Source organism: Prunus dulcis, chromosome 6 (assembly GCF_902201215.1).
Source record: "Prunus dulcis chromosome 6, ALMONDv2, whole genome shotgun sequence".
Lineage (NCBI taxonomy): Eukaryota > Viridiplantae > Streptophyta > Magnoliopsida > Rosales > Rosaceae > Prunus > Prunus dulcis.
This window is the reverse complement of record NC_047655.1, coordinates 29,147,384-29,171,988: the sequence shown is the minus strand read 5'-3', so window position 1 is coordinate 29,171,988 and position 24,605 is coordinate 29,147,384. Positions and strand designations below refer to the sequence as shown.

General features: G+C 36.2%; 5 protein-coding genes across 11 annotated transcripts; 3 read left to right on the top strand and 2 right to left on the bottom strand.

Annotated features, from left to right (window-relative positions):
* The first annotated feature begins 233 nt into the window (after positions 1-233).
* On the top strand, positions 234-3,077 carry LOC117631763 (flavin mononucleotide hydrolase 1, chloroplatic). 2 transcript variants are annotated; one of them, XM_034365055.1, is made up of 7 exons: positions 234-572; positions 871-946; positions 1,256-1,307; positions 1,925-2,039; positions 2,121-2,191; positions 2,310-2,397; positions 2,807-3,077. In XM_034365055.1, exons 1-7 carry the CDS (start codon positions 334-336, stop codon positions 2,940-2,942), a joined length of 777 nt encoding a protein of 258 aa, XP_034220946.1. In that variant the 5' UTR covers positions 234-333; the 3' UTR covers positions 2,943-3,077. The 2 variants fall into 2 exon arrangements, with proteins under 2 accessions (XP_034220946.1, XP_034220947.1); XM_034365056.1 differs by lacking the exons at positions 2,121-2,191; positions 2,310-2,397 and having other exon boundaries at positions 278-572.
* A 694-nt stretch (positions 3,078-3,771) lies between these two features.
* On the top strand, positions 3,772-6,234 carry LOC117633092 (monothiol glutaredoxin-S14, chloroplastic-like). Its single transcript, XM_034366774.1, has 3 exons — positions 3,772-4,179; positions 5,093-5,362; positions 5,965-6,234. The coding sequence occupies exons 1-3, from the start codon at positions 3,966-3,968 to the stop codon at positions 6,018-6,020; spliced, it is 540 nt and encodes a 179-aa protein (XP_034222665.1). The 5' UTR covers positions 3,772-3,965; the 3' UTR covers positions 6,021-6,234.
* A 2,067-nt stretch (positions 6,235-8,301) lies between these two features.
* Positions 8,302-11,859, top strand: LOC117632867. Of its 2 annotated transcripts, none has more exons than XM_034366468.1 (6): positions 8,302-8,530; positions 8,918-9,018; positions 9,561-9,638; positions 9,784-9,855; positions 10,550-10,647; positions 10,752-11,859. In XM_034366468.1, exons 1-6 carry the CDS (start codon positions 8,507-8,509, stop codon positions 11,351-11,353), a joined length of 975 nt encoding a protein of 324 aa, XP_034222359.1. In that variant the 5' UTR covers positions 8,302-8,506; the 3' UTR covers positions 11,354-11,859. The 2 variants fall into 2 exon arrangements, with proteins under 2 accessions (XP_034222359.1, XP_034222360.1); XM_034366469.1 differs by having other exon boundaries at positions 8,918-9,022.
* A 174-nt stretch (positions 11,860-12,033) lies between these two features.
* Positions 12,034-17,411, bottom strand: LOC117632362. Of its 4 annotated transcripts, XM_034365817.1 has the most exons (11): positions 17,340-17,393; positions 16,974-17,248; positions 16,297-16,703; positions 15,589-15,680; positions 14,774-15,474; positions 14,431-14,501; positions 14,260-14,349; positions 13,987-14,169; positions 13,746-13,850; positions 13,160-13,295; positions 12,034-12,373 (listed from the first exon to the last, which is right to left on the bottom strand). In XM_034365817.1, the coding sequence occupies exons 3-11, from the start codon at positions 16,669-16,671 to the stop codon at positions 12,210-12,212; spliced, it is 1,917 nt and encodes a 638-aa protein (XP_034221708.1). In that variant the 5' UTR covers positions 16,672-16,703; positions 16,974-17,248; positions 17,340-17,393; the 3' UTR covers positions 12,034-12,209. The 4 variants fall into 4 exon arrangements, with proteins under 4 accessions (XP_034221708.1, XP_034221704.1, XP_034221705.1 ...); XM_034365813.1 differs by having other exon boundaries at positions 16,297-16,705; positions 16,974-17,411; XM_034365814.1 differs by lacking the exon at positions 16,974-17,248 and having other exon boundaries at positions 16,297-16,705; positions 17,340-17,411.
* A 2,029-nt stretch (positions 17,412-19,440) lies between these two features.
* On the bottom strand, positions 19,441-24,597 carry LOC117632963 (ALBINO3-like protein 2, chloroplastic). 2 transcript variants are annotated; one of them, XM_034366613.1, is made up of 14 exons: positions 24,133-24,597; positions 23,887-23,993; positions 23,366-23,493; positions 22,749-22,820; positions 22,455-22,556; positions 21,897-21,956; positions 21,682-21,747; positions 21,519-21,566; positions 21,126-21,302; positions 20,975-21,030; positions 20,764-20,881; positions 20,387-20,476; positions 19,993-20,102; positions 19,441-19,868 (listed from the first exon to the last, which is right to left on the bottom strand). In XM_034366613.1, exons 1-14 carry the CDS (start codon positions 24,510-24,512, stop codon positions 19,706-19,708), a joined length of 1,677 nt encoding a protein of 558 aa, XP_034222504.1. In that variant the 5' UTR covers positions 24,513-24,597; the 3' UTR covers positions 19,441-19,705. The 2 variants fall into 2 exon arrangements, with proteins under 2 accessions (XP_034222504.1, XP_034222506.1); XM_034366615.1 differs by lacking the exon at positions 21,519-21,566.
* Positions 24,598-24,605: the final 8 nt, after the last annotated feature.

The following is a 24,605-nucleotide window of genomic DNA, read 5'->3' as shown; positions in this document are numbered from 1 at the left end:
GTTTAAGCAGCTGGACCATGACAATATGTTAGCTAGTGACAGTCCTCTGGATTTGATGGACAAGACGGTGGGGAGTAGGAGGGTGGTGCGCGGTGGGATATTGAGCCATGCATTTGAGCTTGTTTCTGGTAAGGTGTGTATATAAATGTATTAGGGTTAAATATTAAGTTGGATGAACTTTTTTATCTTTCTAGGCAATAATAAAATTTAACAGCTTAATGAATAGAAAACTCCTTTTTTTATATTGTAAAACATTAAACAAAAAATAAAAATATGGAATGTCAATGAAACAAGTCAAGGATTGAGAGATGGTGAGAGAGAGACAGATTGTTCATGGCTCTGTTCTTGAAACTACCCGCGATCCCTTTCCCCGTAAGTCTAAGGCACGGCTGCTCACTTCAATTTCGTTCCACAGCAACACCAATATCAACATCAACAAGAATGGCTCTATCTCCCCACAATGTCTCTTTTCATACCAATACGACCACTCAAAAGCTTCCTATACTCCTCTTCGACATCATGGACACCGTTGTTCGCGACCCTTTTTACCATGACGTCCCTGCCTTCTTCAGGTACCCAAACTCAATTTCTTTTCTTTTGTCATTTCCTTCAATTGGGTTGCCTCTGCTTCTTGTTGATTATATCATATAAGACAATAAAAGAAGAGAAATTGATATGCTCTCACTGGTTTTGGACTTTCAATATGGCGTATGGTTCATTCATTGGCTAGCTGCTGGATAATTTTATTGGAAATATCAGAAAATTGAATCTGTTTAAAGGAAATTGGAAAAAAATAAATTCAACTTGCTAGAATTCTTTTTCTGTTTTATTTGTAAGTCCCAGCTAATCGCAGTGATATTTCATGTCCAGAATGTCTTTCGAAGAACTTATAGAATGCAAGCACCCAACTGCGTGGATTGAGTTTGAAAAGGGGATTATTGATGAGGTATACTTGGAATTATGTTTACTAATGGGTGACGGGTCCCATCCCCATCTGCAAGTGAAAATGAATATATGGTATCACTGCCTGTTTTGAACTTTTCAGTTATCAACTTTGAACAGAAAAATGTAATATTCATTTGGTAATTTGGCTTCTGACGATCTTTGAAAGATATTGCTTTTTGAACTCTCAAGTGAAAATGCATAATTTTGTTCTATTTAACGGAAGCAAACAAAATTATACGTTCAAAATATGAATTTTTATTCCATGCTATAGCATGTCAAATTGCTGTATGACAAATCATTTTGCCACCAGATGGAGCTAGCGAGAAAGTTCTTTACTGATGGAAGGCCTCTAGATTTGGAAGGTTAGTTGGAATTTCTTACTTTAAAAATAAATGAAGATGTAAGCTTTTGGGGTACATTTTTCCAGTCATCTCTGCTGTCATGTATTTCAAATACTACCTCTTTCATAAGACTTTAACTCAGTCCTTAGAAGTCTGAGCCAGTAAGAATGTACTTCGTGTCACTAGAAAATGACTTTTCTTCATGTTGCTTCATTTTTCTGCTGTTATCGTTTGTGTAAATGATTCTTTTTCTTGCTTTATGAACGTTGATACTGATAGTGAAAAGAACAATGGTACATGCAGTGCGGAATTTGCTTGTCTGTGAAACTTCTGTGCAACATAATGTAGATACGTCATATTGATTCCAAAATTATGACATATACTAATCAATCCTCTAATATTTGGCACTGCATTGTGGAATTGTTAATTTCTTTTGTTTCTTTTATTATCTCTGAAGCCCTCATCAAAATTACTTTTCAGCGACTTCCGAAACATTGTATTGTTAGTCGTATTGAACTGGGTAGATTGAAGCACTTAAGTCTGTACTTTGACATGATATCAGAGTGGTAAAATGTGTTCTCGTATAATATGCTCTTCCTTCCGAATCTTACAGGAAAGTACTTCATTTATCTTTGCAGGCCTAAAAGATTGCATGAGAAAGGGATATTCCTATGTTGAAGGCATAGAAGAATTGCTTCATTCATTGAAAGATAGCAACTATGAGATGCATGCCTTCACAAACTATCCCATCTGGTTAGATGAAAATTTATATATCAAGTTTTCTTATTAAGTGAAGCAGTTTATCATTTTATTCAGGAAATTTTGTTTTGTTAGGTACGAGATGATTGAGGACAAATTAAACATCTCAAAATATTTATCTTGGACGTTCTGTTCATGTATAAGTGGTACGTTAAGTGTTTGCATTTTACTTTTAGGATTCTCTTCCATATGTAGCTGCACAAGCACATCCACATGAATGTCTCAATGCTCTGCCTGTGCACTTTTTTTTTTCCTTTTCTTCAGGGAAGAGGAAGCCTGATCCTGAATTCTATTTGGAAGTTGAAAGACTTCTAAAAGTTGATCCAGCAAGCTGTATCTTCATCGACAACAGGTTTGCTTCCTTGTGTGATCTGAATATAGGATTGCCATTAATGACAGAGTTTTCATTGTATTAATGTTCTTGCAGAAATTCAATTAGTTGGTCATTTAAGTTTATCTAAAGCACCCAGTTGGGCTTAGTGTGTGTGGCCAAGATTCAATGTTGCAACCTACCAATATAAAAGTTGAATTCAAGATTTTGGTTATGCGAGTTTTGAAGGTTTTAAAACTCGGAGATAGAAACACCTTTTATTCATGGTTCCAATTCATGTTGCATGATTGCATCTGTAGTTTCAGGTTCTTTTTTATACTTTAATTTATTCTTAGAACTTTGGTATTATGATCGATCTAGTTTGTAGACAATGAATGAGTTAACTTCACATACTAATTAATTATTATCTTGGTTCATGGTTGCATCACAGTATGAGAAATGTGGAAGCTGCAAAGGAAATTGGTATCATTGGTCTACATTTCAAAAATGCAGATTTGCTTCGACAAGATCTTTCTTTGCTGGGGATTGGCATTTCAACAAATCAAACCAAGCTTGCACAAGAATAGTCTTCTTCATCACTTCTTTTAATTCAATGTTGATGTATATCAATTGTTTTACCAGTTGCTTTCTTGCTGGGAATCAAGAATTTTCTTTCAAAATGAGAAACGAATTGGCTAACTTTCCGAGCAACTTTCCAGAAAGAAAATCGCCTTCATACTTCCCCAAAGTTGTATGTTCCTGTGTTCACAAAGTTTTTCAATAACAATTTTTCCTCCGATTGATCTCAATAGAAAACCATGGGGAGGGTTGTTGATCTGAAATGCTGCTTGTTCTTCGATTGAATCTGAGGAAAAAAAAAAAAAATTAGTAGGATTCACTAATATCAGCCACCCAAGAACTGAAAAATTATAGATCGATATACACTATGGACCTTGTCATACTTATTCTAGAATAAAAGACAAGTGTAAAATTGGATACTGCCCAACAAATCACACAACCGTGTAATGAATTTTGAGGTTTCAGTTATGAATTCTCGCATTTTAAGGTTCATCAATGAATTTTCGCATTTTGATGGGGTAAAATACACGTTTTTGAAAATCAAAAGATTCACTTTTAATACATGTACATATGTATTCTTAACATTTAATACACATATTTTTTATAAAATTTTCAATAATAAAGACAAAATTCACGTATTTTTCATATATTATTAAATAAAAATAATATATATTATAAATTATAAATAAATTATATTAAAATATTATAATGGTCTAATTTTTCACAAATTTTACCTAATAAAACATTTTATTGGCATTTTTCCCGTTCCATATTTTATTAACTAGCAACAATTTAGCCTTTTCTATTTAATATTTATTATCCTAAAATTTAATTAATCGCAAGTTCGCAACCATAAAACTCATCTGAGCACCGGCTACACGTCTTCATCACCGAGCTCGAATTCGTCCTCAGTGATTGGAGAACAGCCTTCTTATATATTTGTGGCTGCCTCCTTGGAAAAAAATTAGAGAGCAGAGCGAGACACAGAGCAGGGAGAAAGTGTGAGTGTTGAAGAAAGCAATTCTCCGAAGATGTGGTCTGTTGGCGCCTTCAACTCAATAACCATAACACCGCCGTCTGCCTCTTTCGCTGTGAACAAAGTACCCATAAATACACCCACTTCACTCCACCTTCACTATTTCTGTAGGCCTCTCCGTCCTCTTCCCAGCTTCTCCCTTTCATATCACTCGTCTTTTGGACCTCAGCTCTCTTATAAGAGGACTTTCTCTTTTCGTTGTTCTGCTGGTACATCACTCACCCTTCTCTCAATATTATTCTGTTGTTTTTGCTCTTATATTCTGCAGTTTGATATGATCTTGTTGGTTGCAATGTCGGAGGAGAAGTGTTACAGTTTGATGGGTATGCGCTGATAATTGTTGTCGAACGAATCTAGGCAGATTTTCTAGGTTTTCGTATGTGGGTTATGTTTATTTTGGATAAATTTGATGAGGTTGAATGGATATAACGAAAATTAGGAAGCTCCCTTGTTGGACGATGATTACTAGAATGCATTTCTGGTTTAAGTCAACCATTGTGTTGTGCTGCTGTTATAAAGCAGTATTCACATGAAAAGATGCAACATTTCTAGCAATATTCTTGCAGTATTTGATTTATTGATAGGAGGGGTGTAAGATGATCACTGGAAACGAAAATTCAAATGTGGAAGCAAAAACTTAAAACAGATAATGGCCCATCTAACCAACTTGAGGCATTTTTGAAATAACAAGAAGATGTTGGATGGTGTAGTAGCCACTTAAAAATTATTCTCAATTATCATGAGGAGCTTGGTTGGTGCTATGGTTTCGTAAATACTTCTGTTTAACTGTAAACATTAGGTTGTCGAATAATTCCCAATCCATTGTTCACTTTTATCTAAATAAGGCATACTTATGTCAAGTGATTTGTTATGCTGCCTCCTATATGGGTTCACTATTGTCTCTACTCTAGAGTGTGTACCAAATGAGGTCTTCATCAGAAATTGGTGCTCACCTGGTAGAGGAGAGCACCTTTATGCTCCCCTTATTTTAAACTTACGGGATTGTATTATTATTAAAGTCTCCACCTTTGTTAAGTTTCACAAGGTACTGACTCTCTCTCTCTCGCCCTATACCTCCTTCCTCCCCGCCCTCTGTGTGTGTGTATGTGTCTGTCTCTGCAGCATTAACTCCAGAGCTGAAGAATACGCTGGACAAAGTTGTTACTTCACACAAAGTGGTTCTTTTTATGAAGGGAACAAGGGATTTTCCACAATGTGGATTTTCAAACACCGTCGTACAAATATTGAAGTCCTTGAATGTACCCTTTGAAACAATAAACATACTAGAAAATGAACTATTGCGCCAGGGATTGAAGGAGTATTCCAGTTGGCCAACATTTCCTCAACTTTATGTTGAAGGAGAATTTTTCGGTGGCTGTGACATCACTGTCGGTAAGTTAATTTTAGTTCTTGTATTATATTCATTGTTTCACATCATCTCGTTCCCATAAAAGGCTAGCTGCTAACAAAGTCTGCCAAAGCTATGCATTCGAGCATTTTAACTGGGAACTCAGTTCACCTCTACATTTTCATCTTCTGTTATGGAGTCCACCAATTTAAGTACAATGAAATAGAGGATAAACACAGAGTAAAAATGATGTCTTTATGTTTTGTTGAGGATTATTAATGGAGAATGGTAGTGTAGTATGAAAAATTGGTGACATTGCATGTTACCGTGCCGTGTGAATACACTAGTCTTATAAGAACATGATGTGGTCTATAGTTTAGGGCAGTATGGTGATGGAGATGGTAGCATAAGGCTTTAGTTATGATGGTGTGGGAAATAGTTTTCTTTGTATGGCTCTTTTTTGTAAGTCATGTGTTCTCTTCCCAATTTGCCTTTACTTGCTCTATCAAACTCTTTTTTCTGTTTATTAAATACCTTCTCCTCCCCGCACTACATTTTTCGGCGTCTGAATATGTTCAGTTATTGATCAGAGTTGGCAAATATTCCAATATATATGAAATCTTTGAGGAAACTATTTTCTTTACAGAGGCATATAAAACTGGGGAGTTGCAGGAACTACTGGAGAAGGCAATGTGCTCCTGAGCTTTGCGGATTATGGTAAAAGTGTGGTCTTCGACTTGGATGGTGATAATTAGAAAACGTTTTTATGTAATTCATCTTTTCTTCGCGGTTGTGCACTGTTGTTACAAACAAAACTGTATATTGTATTATTTCAGTACTACTAACGAATCTCCAATTGGGGATAAACAGTTCATATAAAAATTTGCAAAAGGCTTTATTATTCTTTGCGATATAATTTATAGAACTCTCTCCATTTGTGGAAATGTAGCAAACTTCGTGCTCGCGCATTTTCCTTCCTATTGCTTTTGGAATTGTTAAGAGGTCCTCGTCTGTAATTTTCATTTGTGATCGATTTGTTTGCTTTCAGAAATAATACAGTTAGTAACCATTCGGTACATGGAATGGAGGGATGTTGAGCTTCATTGAGCCTCTAGATCATTTTAAATAATCAAATTTCCCTTATGCTTTAACCAAATGTCTCAATCAAATTACCCTTTAACCCTATTTATGACAACTTTCACAGAGCATTGCTTAACGTTGAAATATTGCTTGATGTTTTTGAGATCAAATGGAGTTTACTCTATAAATACTCGGGTGAATTTTCCTTAAGGCTAGCTATCATTTTTTGGTTTTTTTTTGGGTTTGTTTATATTCAATTGTGTAGGGTTTATTTATAATATTAGTGCTAGAAGTATATCACTAAATATCTCAAAAAAGTATGCCTAGGATTCCTAAGCTTGTTCATCATTTTATTTCTCTGTATCCTACTCGTTTCTGACTTTTCTTGTTTCCTTTGCCATAGTTTGCATTAAGGGCTAGTTTGAGACTGCTATTTAATTAAAAGTCATTGAAACAGACTAATAATAATCCAACTAATTAATTGTTGTGTTTTGTTTTTTAAATATATAAATAAATAGCGGTTGTAGAAAAGAGGATTTGTTGGAGGAGAAGTGAAACATGGTCTGGAATATGCTGGCAAACAGAAAACTGTGGCAAATAGTAGGGGTGGGCATCTTAAACCGAAATACCGAAACCGTATCATAATCGTACCCTACCATACCGATTTTATACTGTTTCATTTGGTATGGAAAGATATTTGGTACCGTACCTTGCCGTACCAATAGAGTATGATATGGTAGCAGTATCAAGATTTTGGTACCGGTCAATACCGTACCGTACCGAATAGTACTTAAATATAATTTTGATTGCCTTTGTGTGTATGTTTATAGAGCCTTTTTCTTTGATTTATTTGGCAGAAGTCATCTTTCTTCAAGCAACTAAATTAGTAATTTTTGATTTATAGGTGAAAAGGTTTTCATGATGAGAATATAATAAAATAAAATAGTTGTAAAATATTCAACCAAGACCCTTTGAGTGAAAGAAAAGAAAGAAACAATATGTATTTTTATCTCTTAATAAAATTAGTGCCTATCACCGTTTGCTTTTAGGATTATCCTTGGACTCTTTACTTTTTGTTTGTAGAAAAGTCACTTAGAATCTTGATTAAGATGGAGGCTTTTTTTCTTTTGGTTAAATGGCAGGCCTAAGCCGACAACAAACTAAACTAAAAGGAATGACTCTGGGCTGAGCCCTGCCTAAAATATCAGTAGCTAAAATATCTTTGAATTTGTAACTTAGGCATCACTTATTTTGGTGAATGAATATGTTGAATATTGAATTGGTTCATTTTTTAGTTGTGTCATTTTGGTACCGAAATGGTACCGATACCGATTTGGCACGGTACGGTATGGTACCAATTTTGGCAAATCATAATCCCATACTGTACTATACCGATTTAAATTTTCGGTATCGGTAGCGATATAGGCTCAATATCGTACCATACCGTACCGTGCCCACCCCTAACAAACAATGCCTAGAATGGGAAGGCCCTGTTAATTTGAAATGTTCACTATACGCTTGTGGTTGTTTCCATGCTTGTCTTTTAACCTAAACCTAATCATATTTGAAGTTCTTCCTTGTGATCGTGGTTACTAATTAAATATGTAAAAAGGGAAAGAAAAAAAGTTGCCGTCATTTATCCATAATTAAATGGAAAATTAGAGCTTAATCATACCAAAATGTAAACTGTTAACATTGCAATTAACGTATGAAATGAAACTCTACAAGAGGCAGCTAAACATCTTTGAATGTTTTGCTTCAATATTCAACTTTCTTAATTTTTAATTGCTTTAAAAAAATAAAAAATGAAATAAAAAAAAAAAGATGGGGCGGCGCAATTGAGGCAGTGCTAATTACAAAAGAGCGAGGTGGCAGGCTACCGTTGGTTGGTCATATTGGCCGACCTTGAGACGGGTAAGACTATGCCCTTGTCCAATGTCCTCCTCCGACAGACACATACGATACGACGAAAGATTGACAAGAGAAAAACGACCAAACACGCACCACCGTTGAAGCAAATCTGAAAGAGAGATATCCGTCCGACTCTCTCTCTCTCTCTCTCTCTGACTCTGAGAAATTCTTGAGATTTCATTCAGTTTTTCAACAAAATGAGTATGACCCAGTTCGCTATGGTATGTTTTCTTCTCTCTAACTCTCGCAATTTGTTAGCTTTATTGTGTTTGTTGGCCGTTGATTTTCGCTTTTACTTTGAATTTAGAAAATTTGTAGTTTTTTCAGTCATGCTCCAATTAGGTGTTCTGGGTTGTGCTGATTTCAAAAATTTTGTTCAGTTTTTTGCTCTATGAACTGGAAGTTAGAAATTTTGGAAGTTTAGTGCTTCAAAGTTATATTCCCTTATTTATTTGTTCATCCATAATTGTAACGACTGAAGCTTCAAATCCCACTATCAGTTCGTGTAAATTTAATTTCCTTTGCTAGTTTATATGTAAAGAAACCTTCTTTGGTTCAGCTAATGGTACTTCTATCACTTATAAACTTATCTTGTAACCAAAATGCAGGTTGAGGAATTGGCTTCTCTTGTCAAAGACAATCTTTCTTGCAAGCATCTTATTCTCTCAGTGGAAGAGGCCTTGGTGGACTTCCTTCAGAGTGATACCAGGCATGTAAGACAACTGCTAAATATTAGTAGCATTGTCCTTTCTTATGAGATTAGTTTGGACAGAAGGTTGTGCAATCCTTAAAACTATATGAACAGGAGTGTTACTATGGTCACGAGTGATGCGACTAACTGACCTCAGTTGTGATACCCACTTGGGGCTGATACCCAAAATTGGGGGTCCACACCCCCACAGACATCTGGGATTGGGTCAGTTGCATCACTTGTGAATGAATATAGCTCTGCACTATAAGAGTTTTATTTTAGGGACATCTCATTGATCAATTTACAGTGATTGGAAATAACTGTTATCAACCTTGCAGTGCATTTATATCTTATCTCCCAAATATGTTCAACCGGGCATGGTATAATCATAAATGTTCTATAAGTGAACTGTTGTCTTGCTTGTGTCTTTTCCTTGACTAGTGTAATATATCTCATGATAATGCAATAGAGATAAGATTTGTTTGAAACCCTATGAAGCTGTTTCCTGATCATTGTCTGTGCTGAGAGTATTAATAAAAAAGAGTAAAATTTGGGTGCAGTTCCAGTGGGGTCTTGGAGTTGGAACCCATGAACTCATACAACCGTCTTCTCTTGCATCGTCTTGCAGACATATTTGGGTATTCTCCTTTTTTCCATCATCTAATTGTTGATTTGTTGAATGTTTTTTTTGTCATATCTTTCCCTTTTTTTCTTTTTGTGGAAGAATGTTGCAGCTCACATGTACTTGACTTCTGTTGATAATAATATACTGCTTTTTTCTAGCTTTTCCCATGAATCCGTTGGTGAAGGAGATGACCGGCACTTAATTTTGGAGCGATGCCCGGAGACATCAATGTATGTGAAGACTAACAAACCATAACCCAGAAATTTCTTGACATCCATTTTTTTTTGTTAACTTGCTGCACTTATTTTCTTATATATCATGATTTATGATGTTATGCTCAAAGTATAATTAAGAGGCTTTGATGGAAATCTTGCATGTTGCAATGTATTCACATTTTGGGATGGACATACATTGGTTGTAATTAGACATATATCTTGTGTCTGGCAATCCGTACTTGTCAGACTCATAAACATTTCCATGAATGGGTGTAGATATGAGAAGATTGTCTAGTTGGTGAATGGTATGGCAAGAAAGGTGAAAATTGAATGCATCTCTTTTAGAAGGTAGAGTGGCATTAGTGGGGTCGGTTGGAAGTGACTTTAAAGACCTTGAAGCACTACTAATCTACAAGCTTTTTCAATGACTAGGTAGGGAACAAGAGCTGCACTTAAATAATTAATGATAGTCTGAGATATTTGGCATGTAAGAGAAACTTGTCTCACTAGAATACAATGCATGTAGATTTGGTATCAGATTGGTTCAGACTGAACTAAGCAATGGTAATTATATTTTTCCTTCTGAATTTCAAAGTCAACAGAATAAGGGTGATTGGGCTTATGATAGTGGTTTAGCTAGGTTAATAGGTTTAATTTGGTCCAGTGTCCCCTGTTTTTTCTTTTGGTAATCAGTGTGTTTGGGTTGCAGACCTTCCATCCTTGTTGGTGATATCTTGTGGCAGTATGATGAGCCTGATTCTCCATCTACGTCACACCTATTATTAAAGAGGACAGAAGCTCCCCCAGGTAATGATTTCCCCTCCTTTTATCACTTGTGCGATGTATTTCTGTTCTTATTTCCTATCCCTGTGAATGATGATGTGTTGAGACAAACCTTCTTATATTTTTAGTGGTAAGGAAAAAACCTCCTTTGTTTCAACACTCACTTGAGGAGAGAGAAGCTGCTTATTTGGCTGCTCGTGAGCGAATATTTTCAAGGGACTTGGGAGAGGTAAAGGAATCTGTCAAGCAGAAGCCACGTAGTGTCCCTGTTGTTGCCCGCCGAATGATAGCACATGCCCTAGGCCAAAGAATCAATCCATCCAGTCAAGATTCCCTTCATGAAGATTGCAGAGTTTTGGGAGGGCACACTAGTGAATTGAATGTGCAAGACAAAGTTGAAGATGAGCCCAGTTTGACCTTGGAAGCTTTTCAGAAGGAAGGAAATATGAACTCGTGTGGTGAAGTGAAAAAGAACAGCCGTAGTAACAATGCACCACCTTTAACTCTAAGTGAAAGGAAGACACCCAAAAAACAAGGTGACAAGATTTCGGGTGGTGGCAACAGTATATCTCAGAATGGAAGAAGTGGACATGGTGTAGACGAGGAATACTTCAAAAGGGAACACTTGGGAGCGGCAAAGAGGATGTTTGCTCATGCCTTGGGAATGCGCACAGGGAGGAATGATGTTCTTTCAAAATGTAGCGAGAGAAAGCATGTTGACACGGAGTAAGGGTTGCTTTTAGAAATGCATATTTGTGTGCCGTTTCAATTCTCTTGTACTTGGGTACTCATGAACCAGATCGTCTGGGGTCTTCAGTCAAATGAATGGTTTATGGGCGTGTAGACTGTTCTGATGACATGTCGGGAGACGCAGTTGTGAAAGGAGGGAACCTCTTGGTAGTATGTTGTTGGCTGCTCGCTCGTGTGCATGGGCAAATCATATACAGGTCGCAGATACTTGCACAGCTAATTCCATGTAGGACAACGCCATGGTTCATGTTGCGGAAATATTCAGGGAGATGGGAGTGTCAGCTTAACTGGATAATTTTATTTCTTTGTATGCAGCTTAACATGCGATGTAGTCGAGAAGTATCCTTTTGGTTTGATAGTTAATCGTTGTAATGGGTGGTGCAAGCAATAATCTCACTCAAAGATTATTGTTTTTCTTTTCTTCAAATTATAAGTAATGTTACATAATAATTTGTATTATGAATAATTTTGAACGTTTTCTTTCTCTTTTTTCTCTTCTTGGTGTGTATATATATATATATTCTTTTTCTTCTTCTCACTTGACCCACAGAAAGCCAAATAAGATTTTATGTTTCCTCCCACCTTTTTTCAGCATAAAGTTCGTAAAAACATTCCTACAGTAGGTAATAATGTCTGTGTGTAGAAAAGACAAATAATGCATGATTGAAAGCTTATCACTTTGCATTAACATGCCTGCAACATTAGACGACAAGCAAGTTTCAAAACTGTGAACTACCCAACAATACCCTTGAACTATTTTACCAGGATAACAAATAAAAGTAATAAATTTACATAAATGGATATGTGGTAAGGTGTGGTTCATATGCTATTCAATACTACGTTTCGCCTTCTGTTACTGAGGATGCGGAATTTGTAGGTAAAGAATGGAACAAAGACTGAGTAGCTATTAACTTTTCCCTAAGCATAACATTGTACTCGTACAAGCTTCTAAGATTCTTCTGAACATCAGACATATCCATTTCAGAAGCATCCTTCAATTCTGCAGTGAAATAGGACAGTAATAAAGAAAAGCTGAAAAAGAAGTGGTGAAATCCATAAACAAAATCACCAACCCAAGATTCTGAACGACTACACAAGGATATCATTAAGTCCACTTCATATCTGTTTCTAGTCGATATAGTTTCATGCAAGTCCCAGTGAACATAAGAAAACATATAATACCAGCTATCATGGTTTTAAATTGAAATTCGGTGACTGCTTGTCATCATATCAAGTCTCCTATAATGCTGAAACTGTCAACAGAAGACTTGACGAGGGAATATACCACCATGCTGTCTTTCATGCATGAAGACTACTACACAGTATCCAAACATCTATCTAGTAAACATAAATCCACGAAAAGTTTTGTGCTCGCCTAAGTTGAATCAAATCAGGCTTCAATTAATTAGCATCATTTTGGGAGAGAAGAAAAATGTAACAACACAATTTGCAGAACTTGTGCTCATAACACGTGACCTTCAACTCATAAGCCCTTCCCTTCTGATTTAACCATTTAATCAGTTAATGCTTAATAAACTCTAAACCATCCACCGATTATATAATGTACATAAGGTTGTAACTTAATCCATAATCACATTAATTAGATCTACAAATTTACTACAAAGACATTCACATTTCAATCATTTCACGGAAGATACAAAAACGTAGAAAGCAAAAGCACATTCACCCACTTCTGTTTCACTTGACAAATAAGAAGGAAAAAAAAGGGAACTTGATGGAAAGAAAAAAATATGGTGGCCCTAAACTTTATGAGTTTAGATCTTACCTAGTGAAACTGGTGGAGGAATAATATCATCATTTGCCCGAGTTAAAGCTTTAGGCAGGGAGGAATCTTCTTTGCACAAACAAACACATTTGTGTTTTCCATCCTTTGTAGAGCCAAGCAATTCAATTTGCAGAGGCTGGAGGACATAAGGATGAAAGAGATACAAAAGTTAACATGTCCTGTTTAAATATTTATCAATCAAAAAAGACAGAAGCATATGTCATATCCAGATGGATTAGACAAGTCACATAATCCTGAGTTCTTTCATCACTTATTCTTGAAAGGACAATCAAATCGTGATTAACACTAATTTTGGTGTGAAGCCATGTGATATAAATAGCCTACACAAATTTAAAAACTACGAATAAGAAAAATGTATGGATGAGTTGGAGTTGGAATTCTCAAATAGTGATTTGACTGGCAGATAATCTGTGACAATCAACGACTGAAATTAGCTGATTTATTGGCCCAAATTCAGTGTAAGTGGTTAGGGAAACCAATAACAAGGTGGAAGGGTTGTCATTAAAGACAAACTATACCTGTTATCCCCATGTTTTTTGAGAAAGAAACAAGAAGAATGACTCACAGGTTCAACTGCAGAATGTGATGAACTTTCTACAGGGTTCAGTGAAGTTCCAGGTGTAAATGATCTCACCCCCCCAACAGTGTGGGAGCACTCTTGAACTGCAGTCTGCATGATTAGCATAAATTGAAAATTAAGAAAACCAAGTTAAATTTTTGGAGAACCAAGTACTATAACATTATGAATCAGAATCTTCAAACCAGGTTTTCAGGGATCTAACAGAGACAGAAGCATGAAATATTACCTTCTTGTTAGGTAAGCTGAGCTTCCTATTGAAACTAATAGTATCCATTTCTTGTTGCCTTTGCTTGTGTGATGATCCATTTCGATGAACTGATTGTATATTGAAACCAATGCAACCAGATCCCTTTTTTTCGCTCTCATTCAATGCCTTGCAGCCCCATGTGTACATCACATATTTCCTCAACTAGTTCAAAGCAAATGTACCAGTGAGTTTTATTGTATGAAGTCAGACCAATATGAAGTAAAATGAAATGAAAAATACGAAAGAAATTACTTTATCCCAGTGATCTTGAGCTTTTCGCCGATTTCTGATCTTGCGCAATACATTATCTTCAGTGCGGAGTTTTTTTATCCTAAACTCACACTACAAAAGAGAAAAACAAAAATTAGAGACATGAAAACAGTGATGAAGAAAGAACAAAACTTTAAGGATTGAGTATCGTACTTGCACCAGAAGGTAGAAAAAAATGCCAATACAGATGCAATACAGGCCACCAAGATCCGCAAGGAAGCTCACTACATGTTACAGTAGACAACAATATTATATATATATATATATATATGTATATCAATAGAACTTAATTGGAAAAGTGAAATACTTCAACTGAGATGGTGGTTTGGAATCATATTAGGGTAGAAATGGTTGTGTGGCTTTGGACTCTGGTCAGTTCAGTCTAACTCAGTTGAGTGATCCCGGTGCAATAGATTTGATCTTATTTACTTAAGATAAACATAGAACATAAGTGGAAGGATGGATCTCATATACTTAGGGCACAACATATACTTACCAGGACCCATAGTGTTCCGGTTATCTATCTCCACAATGTAGGCAGAGAGAAAGTTGACATACAATGTAGCGTTGAGTATTCCGTCGTTAGAACTTTCAAGGGATGTTTGGAGCTGACTTGTGTCACGGAAAAATGAACCAGGAACAAAGTCATGAAACAGAGGTTGGATGTGCTTTAGACCATGCAGATTACGGTATATCCGTGGGAATAAACTGAATTTTAAAATGTTTGTCACATTCCCTCTGAATGTAACTGGTCTATCATCAAAAGCGCTTCCATTCTTTAGGGTTCCACTAACAAAACTAACATGTTTTTTATTAGCATGACTCCTTGTACTCAGATTGAACTGAAATCCAACAGCAGCAGCAGGATTATTAGGAAGATCAATGAATTGCCACGAGATGTACAAATTGTCTTGAATTGGTTGACAATTGTTGCACCTCAGAGTTATCATTGGTCCTCTACTCGTATTTTGACATGAGTAGTTCCCAAATGTTGACAGAGGAGCCACTCTGAAGTCAATAAAGCCAGGATTTCCAGTAACTAAAGTGGCAAGATCACGTAAGTTTGAACAGCTCATACTAGAAATAGTGGTTATGTTAAATTCCATATCATTGTTGAAGGAGGCCAAGTCGGGTGCATTTGTTGCTCGGACATTATGTACCTCGATAGTTCTCTTTGTTATGATTTGGTAGAGCAACCTGTAAAAAAACTGAAAAGCCAAGTAAATATAAGCTAATATGACTAATAGAAACCAGAAAAAGACCAGCACAGCTAATAAAGTCAGCATGAAAAAATGACGGTTCAATACTCACGCAGCAAACAAACCAATGAAGAGAATCCAACTTGCTATTGAGAAGGTTCCACCAAGTTCTGTCTTCCGTTTCTTAACTACCTTTTGATCATCCTATGCCACAAACGAAGCTAGTTAAAATCCATTGTCATAATTTGATATCAGGATGGATAAGAAAGCTGCCAAAAGGATAATCTAATGAATGTAGTAGCAAAGTGGCTTCAATAAATAGCCACAGAAAAGATTCTTAACAATCAGTTATCTACTAAAAAAATTACAAAAGAGAGTATATCAAAAGATAGCACCACTACAATTGGCAAGTTAAGATTCACAGAGCGGAAGCAAAACCTCCTACCAAAAATCTTATACTGCCTTTTAAGTTCCAAGCAGCAACATTTTCAGTACATATTACGTCTGGTGAATTAATCATAATTTTCCTATTCCATGATTACTAGGTTCCTAGGACATTTTGAGCACTCAATCGAATTCTCGAAAGCATATATATATATATATTGCCCCAAACCCACAAGAACCACCCCATAATTAGAATAAATTATTGACAGGTGACCACTTGAGGATGGTTCACATAATTGCATTAAGATTCAATGACAGCAATATAAATGACGATGAAAAGTAATGCAAATAAGCTAAGAAATAATTCACGAAATCCAGTAGCACATACAATCTAATAACAAAGTGGGCAGGAAATAAAATTGACAAACAAACTAACCAGCCAATGCCTAGTGGAAAAGCAAACATCCAATCTGCTAATCCACCATCTAAGCCTGAACCAAATGCTCCTGCCATCGTTGCCAAGCTTCATAAACCTTAGAAAGAAGCAAAAGAAAAGCCAAGACAGCAGAAACACAAGCGTGGCTTCCAAGAAGACGGCTTGGGATTGCGTGAACTTCTTAATGGAGTCAAAGGAGAAAATGGTCTCCGGGAAGAAGCTGAGGACGTCGGTGCTGATGCCGGAGTCGGTGGATATGGTGGAATCCGCTGTAAAGAGGACGCAGGTGTCGGTGGTCTGATTTAGCAAATACCCAACTGCGCATGTGCAGTGGCTCCCATTGTACCTGATGCTGTTTGATGATGGACATGACATTCTTCTTTCTTCTTGTGCTAGATTTTCTCTGTCTCTTTGAGTTAAAAACAGAAACAAAAAAAATAAAAAAATTACTTTCTTTAATTTTGATGAAATCAAGAGAAAATAGATTGTGGGTTTTGGGTAGGAACAGGGAAGAAAAACCGAAATCCTGGACAGAGAGTGTTTAATAGGGTAGGTGGGCGAGTCAGGATTTTGGACATGTGACGTTTTATATTAATTTGTGGACGAAATTGGTGTTGTTAAAATTGAGGATTTTGTCTTTTGCCAATTTGCCAAAATCATGGGGAAAGGGTACTCACAAAAATCAATTAGAGTTTGGACTGGTTGAGCTTGAGAGTTGAGAGATGTCCATTGTTCGGAAGATTGTTTGGAATCTTTGGATCTTTGTGTTGTGGTGGGTGCTTTTTCAGTCAACCTGTGCTCTACAAGTTGTGAGAGAGAGAGAGAGAGCAGTATTGGTGGAGAGGATGTTGGGTTGTGCTGTGTTGTGTGCAATGTTTGATGCGTTACTTTTACAAGATTTCCTGAGTTTTCTTGTGCTTTTCCCGCTGATCCGGTGGTGCTGGTGTTGTAACTTGGAAAGAAAAGAATGTTTTAGAAGCAGAAATGTTTTTGTTCATTAAGATTGAGAGTCACATCGGAAGCAGCTTGTCCTAGAACTTTACCTCGAACGCGTGAGATGCTGCAGAGACTTTCGGACGTGGTGGAGTCGTGGTTCTGAAGCACTCTGTTGAGTGTTGACCAGAAAAGGAAGAGACTGAAACACCTTGGTGTGTTTTTCTATCTTTATATTTCAAAGGCTTATTATCACAAAACGTCACGTTTGCGAAATTATCACATTGCATTCTTAAAGTTTTTTTGCATCATTTATGATCCCTAACGTTAATACAGGTACTCTTAAATAGTTCCTCCATCAAAAAAACAGTTAAATTCAAGATTATAATCGTCAAATTAATCCAAAATTATTTAAAAAAATATTTTTTATTTCTTTCCCTTCTCTCTTTCTTTTCTTCTTCTTCTTTCTTTCCTTTCCTCCCGTTCTTTTCTTCTATTCTTCTCTCTCTGTTTCTCTTTTTTTCTTCTTTTTCTCTATTTCCTCATCTTTTCTTCTTCTTTTCCTTTGCTTGGCTGTTTCTTTTTCTTCCTCTATCCTTCTTTTTTCCTCATTTCTTCTTCTCTCCAAAAGCAACCAGATTCATCTTCTTAAAACAACGCGTTGATTCGTAGAGAATTTGACAGTGAGACTACTCTCCCTTGAGATGAGTTGGATTCCTATGTTTTTAGCACAAGCTTTGTTCTTGTTGAGATTTTGTAAACGGGTATCATGGGAGAGCGCCCAAAAATCCATTCTTCTGCCTCTCGTTGAAAACAGTAGTAGACCCAATTTCCAGCACCACTAGTCAAAACTGAAATCCGATTGAGTTGCATGCAGCTCGTCAAACTCCTGTGATCAGATTCAGATGAGTGAGTTGGTAGTTGGTAGTTTCTATGCTAAGTTGACAGCAAACAAACCCAGCAGCCCAGCTTCACTTCATCAAACCCAGCATTCCTTCTAAGAGGATGAATCTAGTTGCTTTTGGAGAGAAGATGAAATGAGGAACAAAGAAGGAAAGAGGAAGAAAAAGAAACAGCCATGAGAAGGAAAAGAAGAAGAAAAGAGGAAGAAAGAGAAAAGAGGAAGAAAGAGAGAAAAGGAGAAAAAAAAAAGAAAAAAAAGAGAAACAGGGAGAGAGAAGAAGAAAAGAAAAGAACGGGCAGAAAGAAGAAGAAGAAAAGAAAGAGAGAAGGGAGGAAATAAAAAATATTTTTTTTATATAATTTTGGATTGATTTGACTATTATATTCTTGGATTTAACAGTTTTTTTGACGGAGGGACTATTTAAGAGCACCTATATTAACGTTAGGGACCATGAGTGATACAAAAAAACTTTAAGGATGCAATGTAATAGTTTCGCAAACGTTAGAGACGTTTTGTGATAATAAGTCTATTTCAAATTAGTACACGGTTCCAAATAAAAGAAAGAAAATTAATATAACTCGGTTTTGAGTTGTCAAATAAACAAGAGGACAAATGGAGGGCACGTGGGATCCTAATATAATATTAAAATAAAGGATGCTAAATCCTGAATGATCTCCAGCAGCAATCGATTAGGATTAGCCAGCTTCTTTTCCCCTATTTCTATTTATCATTTCGCCTCTTTTACCGTTTTACAGAGACTTCGAATGGAAGGAGAAGATTCAAAACGTGTCACGCGTGCATATTACTTACAATTAATTTTTATAAATAAATAAAATCATGCTTGTAAATTATAATTAAAACATGAACAGCTAGCTAATTTTTATGGGATTATCATTTCCTTGGAAAAATTAAGAATTACAACTCTTGTGCTCTCAAGAATTAAAGCCCTTATCTTATCGTTTTGCTTTACATATATGTAGGGATGAATGAAGACAAATGTTTGGTTAAGTAAGATTAACTACCATGGGGTATATTAATCTTCCATTATGAAGAATAATCTCCACAACATAGGCCATGGGCTCCAAGTCCAACAAAAGGAAAACACAGGCTATGCCTGTGGCCTCTATGGCGAGCGATTTGGATAAAAGACTTGAGGTAGATGAAAAGGCAAGAAACAAGAGCCAACTCATTCAATTTCTGGTTGGTGGAAATTGACAACTAAGATGACCATCGGCTGCAAAAGTACTAAGAAGTTCGATGTCATCAACCAAAGTTTAAGCACTTCTGGCGCCAAGCTGCTTATCTTGTATCAGAATCCACTAAATTTATATACACTTTTGAAGATTAATTAAGAGCAAACACTCAGTACAGAAGATTATATATGGATCCAATGTTCTACCATGACAACTCCTTCAAAAATTAAATTTCCTAATTTGTGTCAATTATTTTGATCCTGGACACTGAAAAATACAAATCAATGATTAGTATCTATAACAAAAATGAGCACACCAATATACACTTTGCGTGAAAAGCAAACCAATATAAATAAATCTTGTAGTGAATTATGCAAAATCAATAATCCCTTCGCCTACTGCCAATGAGATCACCGACAAAACTCTCATCCTCGTTTTCATTTTCATATTGCTCCAAGTATTCGTTGTAATCAGGGTTATAAGCAGCAGCCAAGCGCAGATACTTTAAAGCTTCAGCCTTGCGACCCACATTGGATAAAGCGCTGAAAAGCCAAGCCCAGCCACACAAGTGCTTTAAAATTTAAATACATATGTGGAAGATTTCTTCACAAATACTACTCTAATCAACTCATTGCAACATTAAAAAAAATAACTATGAGAAATTACCTTGAAAGCAATAATAACCCTTCAAAATAATGGCTTTTGCTGCTTGGTTCATCTGGCTCTTCCAATTGTGCAACTCTTTCAAGGTGTACAATCCCTTCGGCACTTTTTCCCTGCTCAAACACGGGTGAAAAGTAAATTAAAATTATGGCTTTTGACCTGCTGAAACCAAGTACAGTTCCAAGGCACACCATGGCTCAGTCATAAGTAACAGTCTAAAAACCTAAACATAGAAGAATGGAAGATGAGTAAAGATTTGGCGATGCTAACCATCTGTGTCAGCATTTCCTTAAAGAAAATATATTCAAACCATAAATGAAACATAGCAGTCTCAAAAGTTTTCTTCTAGACACATTTGTATGCAGAAATGCCATCAGTAAAGCATACTGAGCCTCACCTGCCGTATGTAGGCAACACCGGCCCACTGAGATGCAAGAATTAGAAGATCAATGTCCTCCACTTCTGTCGGCTGGCCAGCACTGTAGAGCTGATGAGAAATTAAGAGTGATTAATGAATGAAAAAGCAAAAGATTCCAATCTAGAAACAGTGGTTGCAAATTGAAAAAATGTCATAACAGTAGCAGTCACATAGAATGCCACTGAAGTATCATATCCCTTGACTTTTTGTGAGGAAGGCAGACTATTATTCTGAAACCTTATAATCACAAAGTGCAGTGCTTAGGCAAACGTCACACCCAATATATAAACCCAATCATACTTGCTGATATGAAAACAGAAAGGTAAAAACCATATAAAGTAAACATGTATTCCGACCTTGGTGATGGCACGCTGAAAGTACTCAGTAGCCTCTGCGTGCAAACTTTTCTGCAATAGAGTCTGACCCATTACAATCAATGCTCTCGCATATTCAGGATCCTTCTCAAGGGCAAGTCTGTTTTAAAACAAAAAAATAAAAAATTATTTAGTGCATAAAAAACAATTGATATGATAAAATATGTACTGCAATTCCAACAGAGAAAATTACTTCAGCAAAGGAAGTGCTTTTTCTTTATCGCCTTCTGATAAGACTTGGACCGAAAGCTGTCCCAAGAATCCCAGGCAGGATGTTGTAAGAAAACCTAGAATGACAAATGGTATAAACATAATGCACAAGGTTCCAGTTCATGAACACTCACATTAAGCAGCTCTGTAGGGGACAGGTTCTGTAAAGTTATTTTCTTCCATCTTGTAGGAGAAGCCAAGGGTGATATTTCAGGAGTACCAGGCTTCTCTGATATTGCAGTGTCTGTAGGAGCATCCTTGTCTGGCAACCCCAACTTTGCACGCACAGCAGGGTCTTTGAGAACCAATTGCTGAAAATATAGGGAGATTAGAAGGAAAAACTAGTTTTATGATACTTAGTTACAATGTATAAAGACACAAAAAGAAACCCCACCTAAAACATAAAAATATATTGCAGCATAAAAAATATTGCAAGTATTAAGACACAAAAAGAAATCTAGATGGCACAGTAACAGATTTATCCTCTCTTTAGAAGGGAAGTTAAAAAGTAAGTATAGTTTACTCACCTGAATGACACTTAATGAGCTATTTGTAACCCAATACACTAGGCTTCCCTGCAAAATAATGTAGATGTATATGTCGAAATTTCCTAGGCCATAGAGAACAATCATGTGATCCAATATACCACAGCCTAATTTCACAAACTTGTAAAGATAAAAGTAAAATTACCTGAGGAATACAGAAGCCAATTACAATAATAGGCAACGTCATAATATCCAAATAAAACTTGTAGTACTGCAATAAGATAGAGAACCCTAATCAATTATGTGAAAATAAATAAACCTTCAACTGGTTAAAAATATTACTACAATCATAACTAACAAGAAGGGGAGGGAATTTAGTAAGAAAGCATTCTCACTGGTATGAATAGTATATCTACTCACTTTTGCTAGATTGCTCAATAGGTCATTGCCTTTCACGAGTGAAGATGTCTTAAAAGAAATCTGATGAGTAGAAAAGATAAACATCAGCTACACTTAAAATTAACATACAAAACAAAAAAAAGGTATCTAACTAGTTACAAGAACACTGCAAAAGACCCACACAACTAAATTAACCAAACCAAGTTTTTAACGTTGACCCCATAGCAGATTTGTCCCATTCCTTAAACACTACGAACTCCTCTTATGTGCTATATTGTAACAAGAAAAAAACTCAAAATTGATCCAGCCTTAAATTAGATTTATTTTCAACGATCTTTAAATTTTTAATTTCACTTATCAGATTGCCTTTGAGTTCTGCAAACCACAGTACAATAAACATATCACATTAAAGCACCCACACATGGGGCAATGGGATCATCATCTCTACAGTTTGAAAATTCTTCTCACACATTTGACCATATAATATAACTCCACAGAAGGTTGATACAAGGTAAAATAGATAAAAAGATAAATGACTTGAATCTGAAATCAATAGAGACCAAGTACATGATTAAGTACCTGAACATTTGCATAGTGCAAACCAGCAATCAGGAAAGGAAAGATGGCACCATAAACACCATGAGGCAATTCAGCCAAATTGTTGAACCACAAAGTGCCACCCTGAAATGAAATAAAAGAATTCCATATTCATCTGCTTTTAAGGCTAAAAGAAAAGTTGCATAAATGCTACCAAAGATTTAGAACTGCACTATGGTCAATTCTCTGAAGCATTATACATTTCGGTTTCCACATACCATAGAATAGATAAGCATCACATAAAACTGACCAAAAGAAAACTGTATATGTTCTTACGCAATCAAACCCAGGATGATTACCCAGTGACATTCTCCGAATGCTATTCAACCACAGAAGAAAGCATGGAACCTGCAGATGAATTATAAGACAGGGAAACATTGTTAATTATTGAAGAAGAAAAAATTATCTAACAATACATATATTTAGCAAAAACACAAGATTCTTTGTTTTAGTGAAAAGACCAAGACATCTTTTTCTCACAACCATAACCCACACTTTTCTTGAGAAACTCTTAGCACTCGTAGTTTCACCAAAGCCTTCAAACTGACTATATTAGTCATCAAGGTTGTTAACTCTCGCCAACCTTGAAAATTCATCACTCAACAGTGTCCTTTATCGTCTTATAGCTCATTTATTTCACATGTATGAGGAGTACAATATACAAGTAAACATTATAGTCATCAAAATAAATTGAAGATATGTGCAAGATATACATGACAGATTTAAAGGATTTCTAATCAATTATTATTGACCCATCCTATGTATTTAAAACAAGATTAAAATCAGGGCTGCCTAATGAAAAAAGTAAAAATAAATAAAGGGTCACATCAATCATCCAGCAATAGAAAGGTTCTCTCTTTCCCTTAAACCCAAACATCATATAAGAAAATTACCTGGACAGAGAAGGATGCAAGGAACCATAACAATGAGGGACATCCGATTGCACTTCTTTCCTTCCGAAATAGAGAAATCTGATCAATAGAACTCTTTCCTGAGAAGGGTGGTGGCAGTGGAGGAGGCACTATGAGAAATTCATATGAGTCAAACAAAATTTAATAAATATAAAAATAAACAAATAAATATATGGCTACATTAAAAGGAAAAAAAAATTAAAGAAAGAAAGGACTTAATTGTAGGAAAAAGAACAACAATAAAGTACAAATAATTGCTTCAAAATCTATTCGTAAAGTGAAAATACAAAAGTAAAAATAACAGTTGCTAGTTAGTAGTTATATTATTTTTGTGCCAAACAAAATACAGAAAGCTCAGGTTTAACTAAATGCTAATGCACACACTGTGGTTGGATAAAAGCAACGCAAGAACAGTTCGTACGGGTAAAAGTGAAATTGGCCTGGAGGGAATAACAAAGTAGAGCAATCAAACAAGCGAATTGAATTGGAAGTCTAAAACTCACATTTGGGAAGTAACTCTCCAATTATTTTCAATTTTTGCAGTTGCACAATGAGTAAGGGGAGCAATGAAAGTCTCATAGCCAAAGTAGAGGACGCAATAACTATCCACCTGTTAATAATTTAAAATGAAAATGAATTACAAAATATAAAAAAGAGCATACAAATCCAAACACTTAAATATATATATACTAAAAATTCCACATTTCGGCCGCAGTTTCAAAATAAAGCATAAATCAATCAACACCCACCATGGCAAACGAGTGAGATCATGAAACCCATCAAGCACCGAAATTAGCGCTCGAACGGGAAGCAGATACTCTTCACCAGCGCAACCACCTAAATTCAAAAGCTCCGACTGAGCCGCTGAGTCGGCGCCGGAGACGCCGAGTTGAACGAAATCCGAGTCCTCTGAAGAGCTACTGGAGAGAAATCGAGAGTGAGAGAAAGTGAGAGTTTGAGGAAACGCGTAGGAGTTCCACGGGGGGTGAGGTGAGAGAAGGTTAGAGTTAGGGTTGGGGTTAGGGTTTGTGAGGTAATGAAATTGACGGGCGTGAGAGAGAGCGGGGAGGAAGTTGAAGGCGGATGGGCGAAGACGACGGATGTGGGACGAGAGTTTGGAGGTTGCCATTACTGGGGATGATGCGGAACGAGGAGGAGGAGGTGCTTCAGGGCTTTTTAGGCTTTTCTTTTTAGTTGTGAGAAGATTTGGCCCAAAACTTAA

What these genes read in the sequence shown, in the direction of transcription:
- LOC117631763 (XM_034365055.1), top strand. Translation starts at nt 334, where the DNA reads ATGGCTCTGTTCTTGAAACTACCCGCGATCCCTTTCCCCGTAAGTCTA. An exon ending in GACGTCCCTGCCTTCTTCAG is followed by an intron (nt 573 to 870) that starts GTACCCAAACTC and finishes TTTCATGTCCAG; the next exon opens with AATGTCTTTCGAAGAACTTA. An exon ending in GTTCTGTTCATGTATAAGTG is followed by an intron (nt 2,192 to 2,309) that starts GTACGTTAAGTG and finishes CCTTTTCTTCAG; the next exon opens with GGAAGAGGAAGCCTGATCCT.
- LOC117633092 (XM_034366774.1), top strand. Translation starts at nt 3,966, where the DNA reads ATGTGGTCTGTTGGCGCCTTCAACTCAATAACCATAACACCGCCGTCT. An exon ending in CTCTTTTCGTTGTTCTGCTG is followed by an intron (nt 4,180 to 5,092) that starts GTACATCACTCA and finishes CTGTCTCTGCAG; the next exon opens with CATTAACTCCAGAGCTGAAG. An exon ending in TGGCTGTGACATCACTGTCG is followed by an intron (nt 5,363 to 5,964) that starts GTAAGTTAATTT and finishes TTTTCTTTACAG; the next exon opens with AGGCATATAAAACTGGGGAG.
- LOC117632867 (XM_034366468.1), top strand. Translation starts at nt 8,507, where the DNA reads ATGAGTATGACCCAGTTCGCTATG. An exon ending in GTATGACCCAGTTCGCTATG is followed by an intron (nt 8,531 to 8,917) that starts GTATGTTTTCTT and finishes ACCAAAATGCAG; the next exon opens with GTTGAGGAATTGGCTTCTCT. An exon ending in TTCCTTCAGAGTGATACCAG is followed by an intron (nt 9,019 to 9,560) that starts GCATGTAAGACA and finishes ATTTGGGTGCAG; the next exon opens with TTCCAGTGGGGTCTTGGAGT.
- LOC117632362 (XM_034365813.1), bottom strand. Translation starts at nt 16,671, where the DNA reads ATGTCATGTCCATCATCAAACAGCATCAGGTACAATGGGAGCCACTGC. An exon ending in TTTCCACTAGGCATTGGCTG is followed by an intron (nt 15,681 to 16,296) that starts GTTAGTTTGTTT and finishes TTTGTGGCATAG; the next exon opens with GATGATCAAAAGGTAGTTAA. An exon ending in TCCTCCACCAGTTTCACTAG is followed by an intron (nt 12,374 to 13,159) that starts GTAAGATCTAAA and finishes ATTTCACTGCAG; the next exon opens with AATTGAAGGATGCTTCTGAA.
- LOC117632963 (XM_034366613.1), bottom strand. Translation starts at nt 24,512, where the DNA reads ATGGCAACCTCCAAACTCTCGTCCCACATCCGTCGTCTTCGCCCATCC. An exon ending in CCCCTACAGAGCTGCTTAAT is followed by an intron (nt 21,031 to 21,125) that starts GTGAGTGTTCAT and finishes TTCTTGGGACAG; the next exon opens with CTTTCGGTCCAAGTCTTATC. An exon ending in AAAGCACTTCCTTTGCTGAA is followed by an intron (nt 20,882 to 20,974) that starts GTAATTTTCTCT and finishes GTTTTAAAACAG; the next exon opens with ACTTGCCCTTGAGAAGGATC.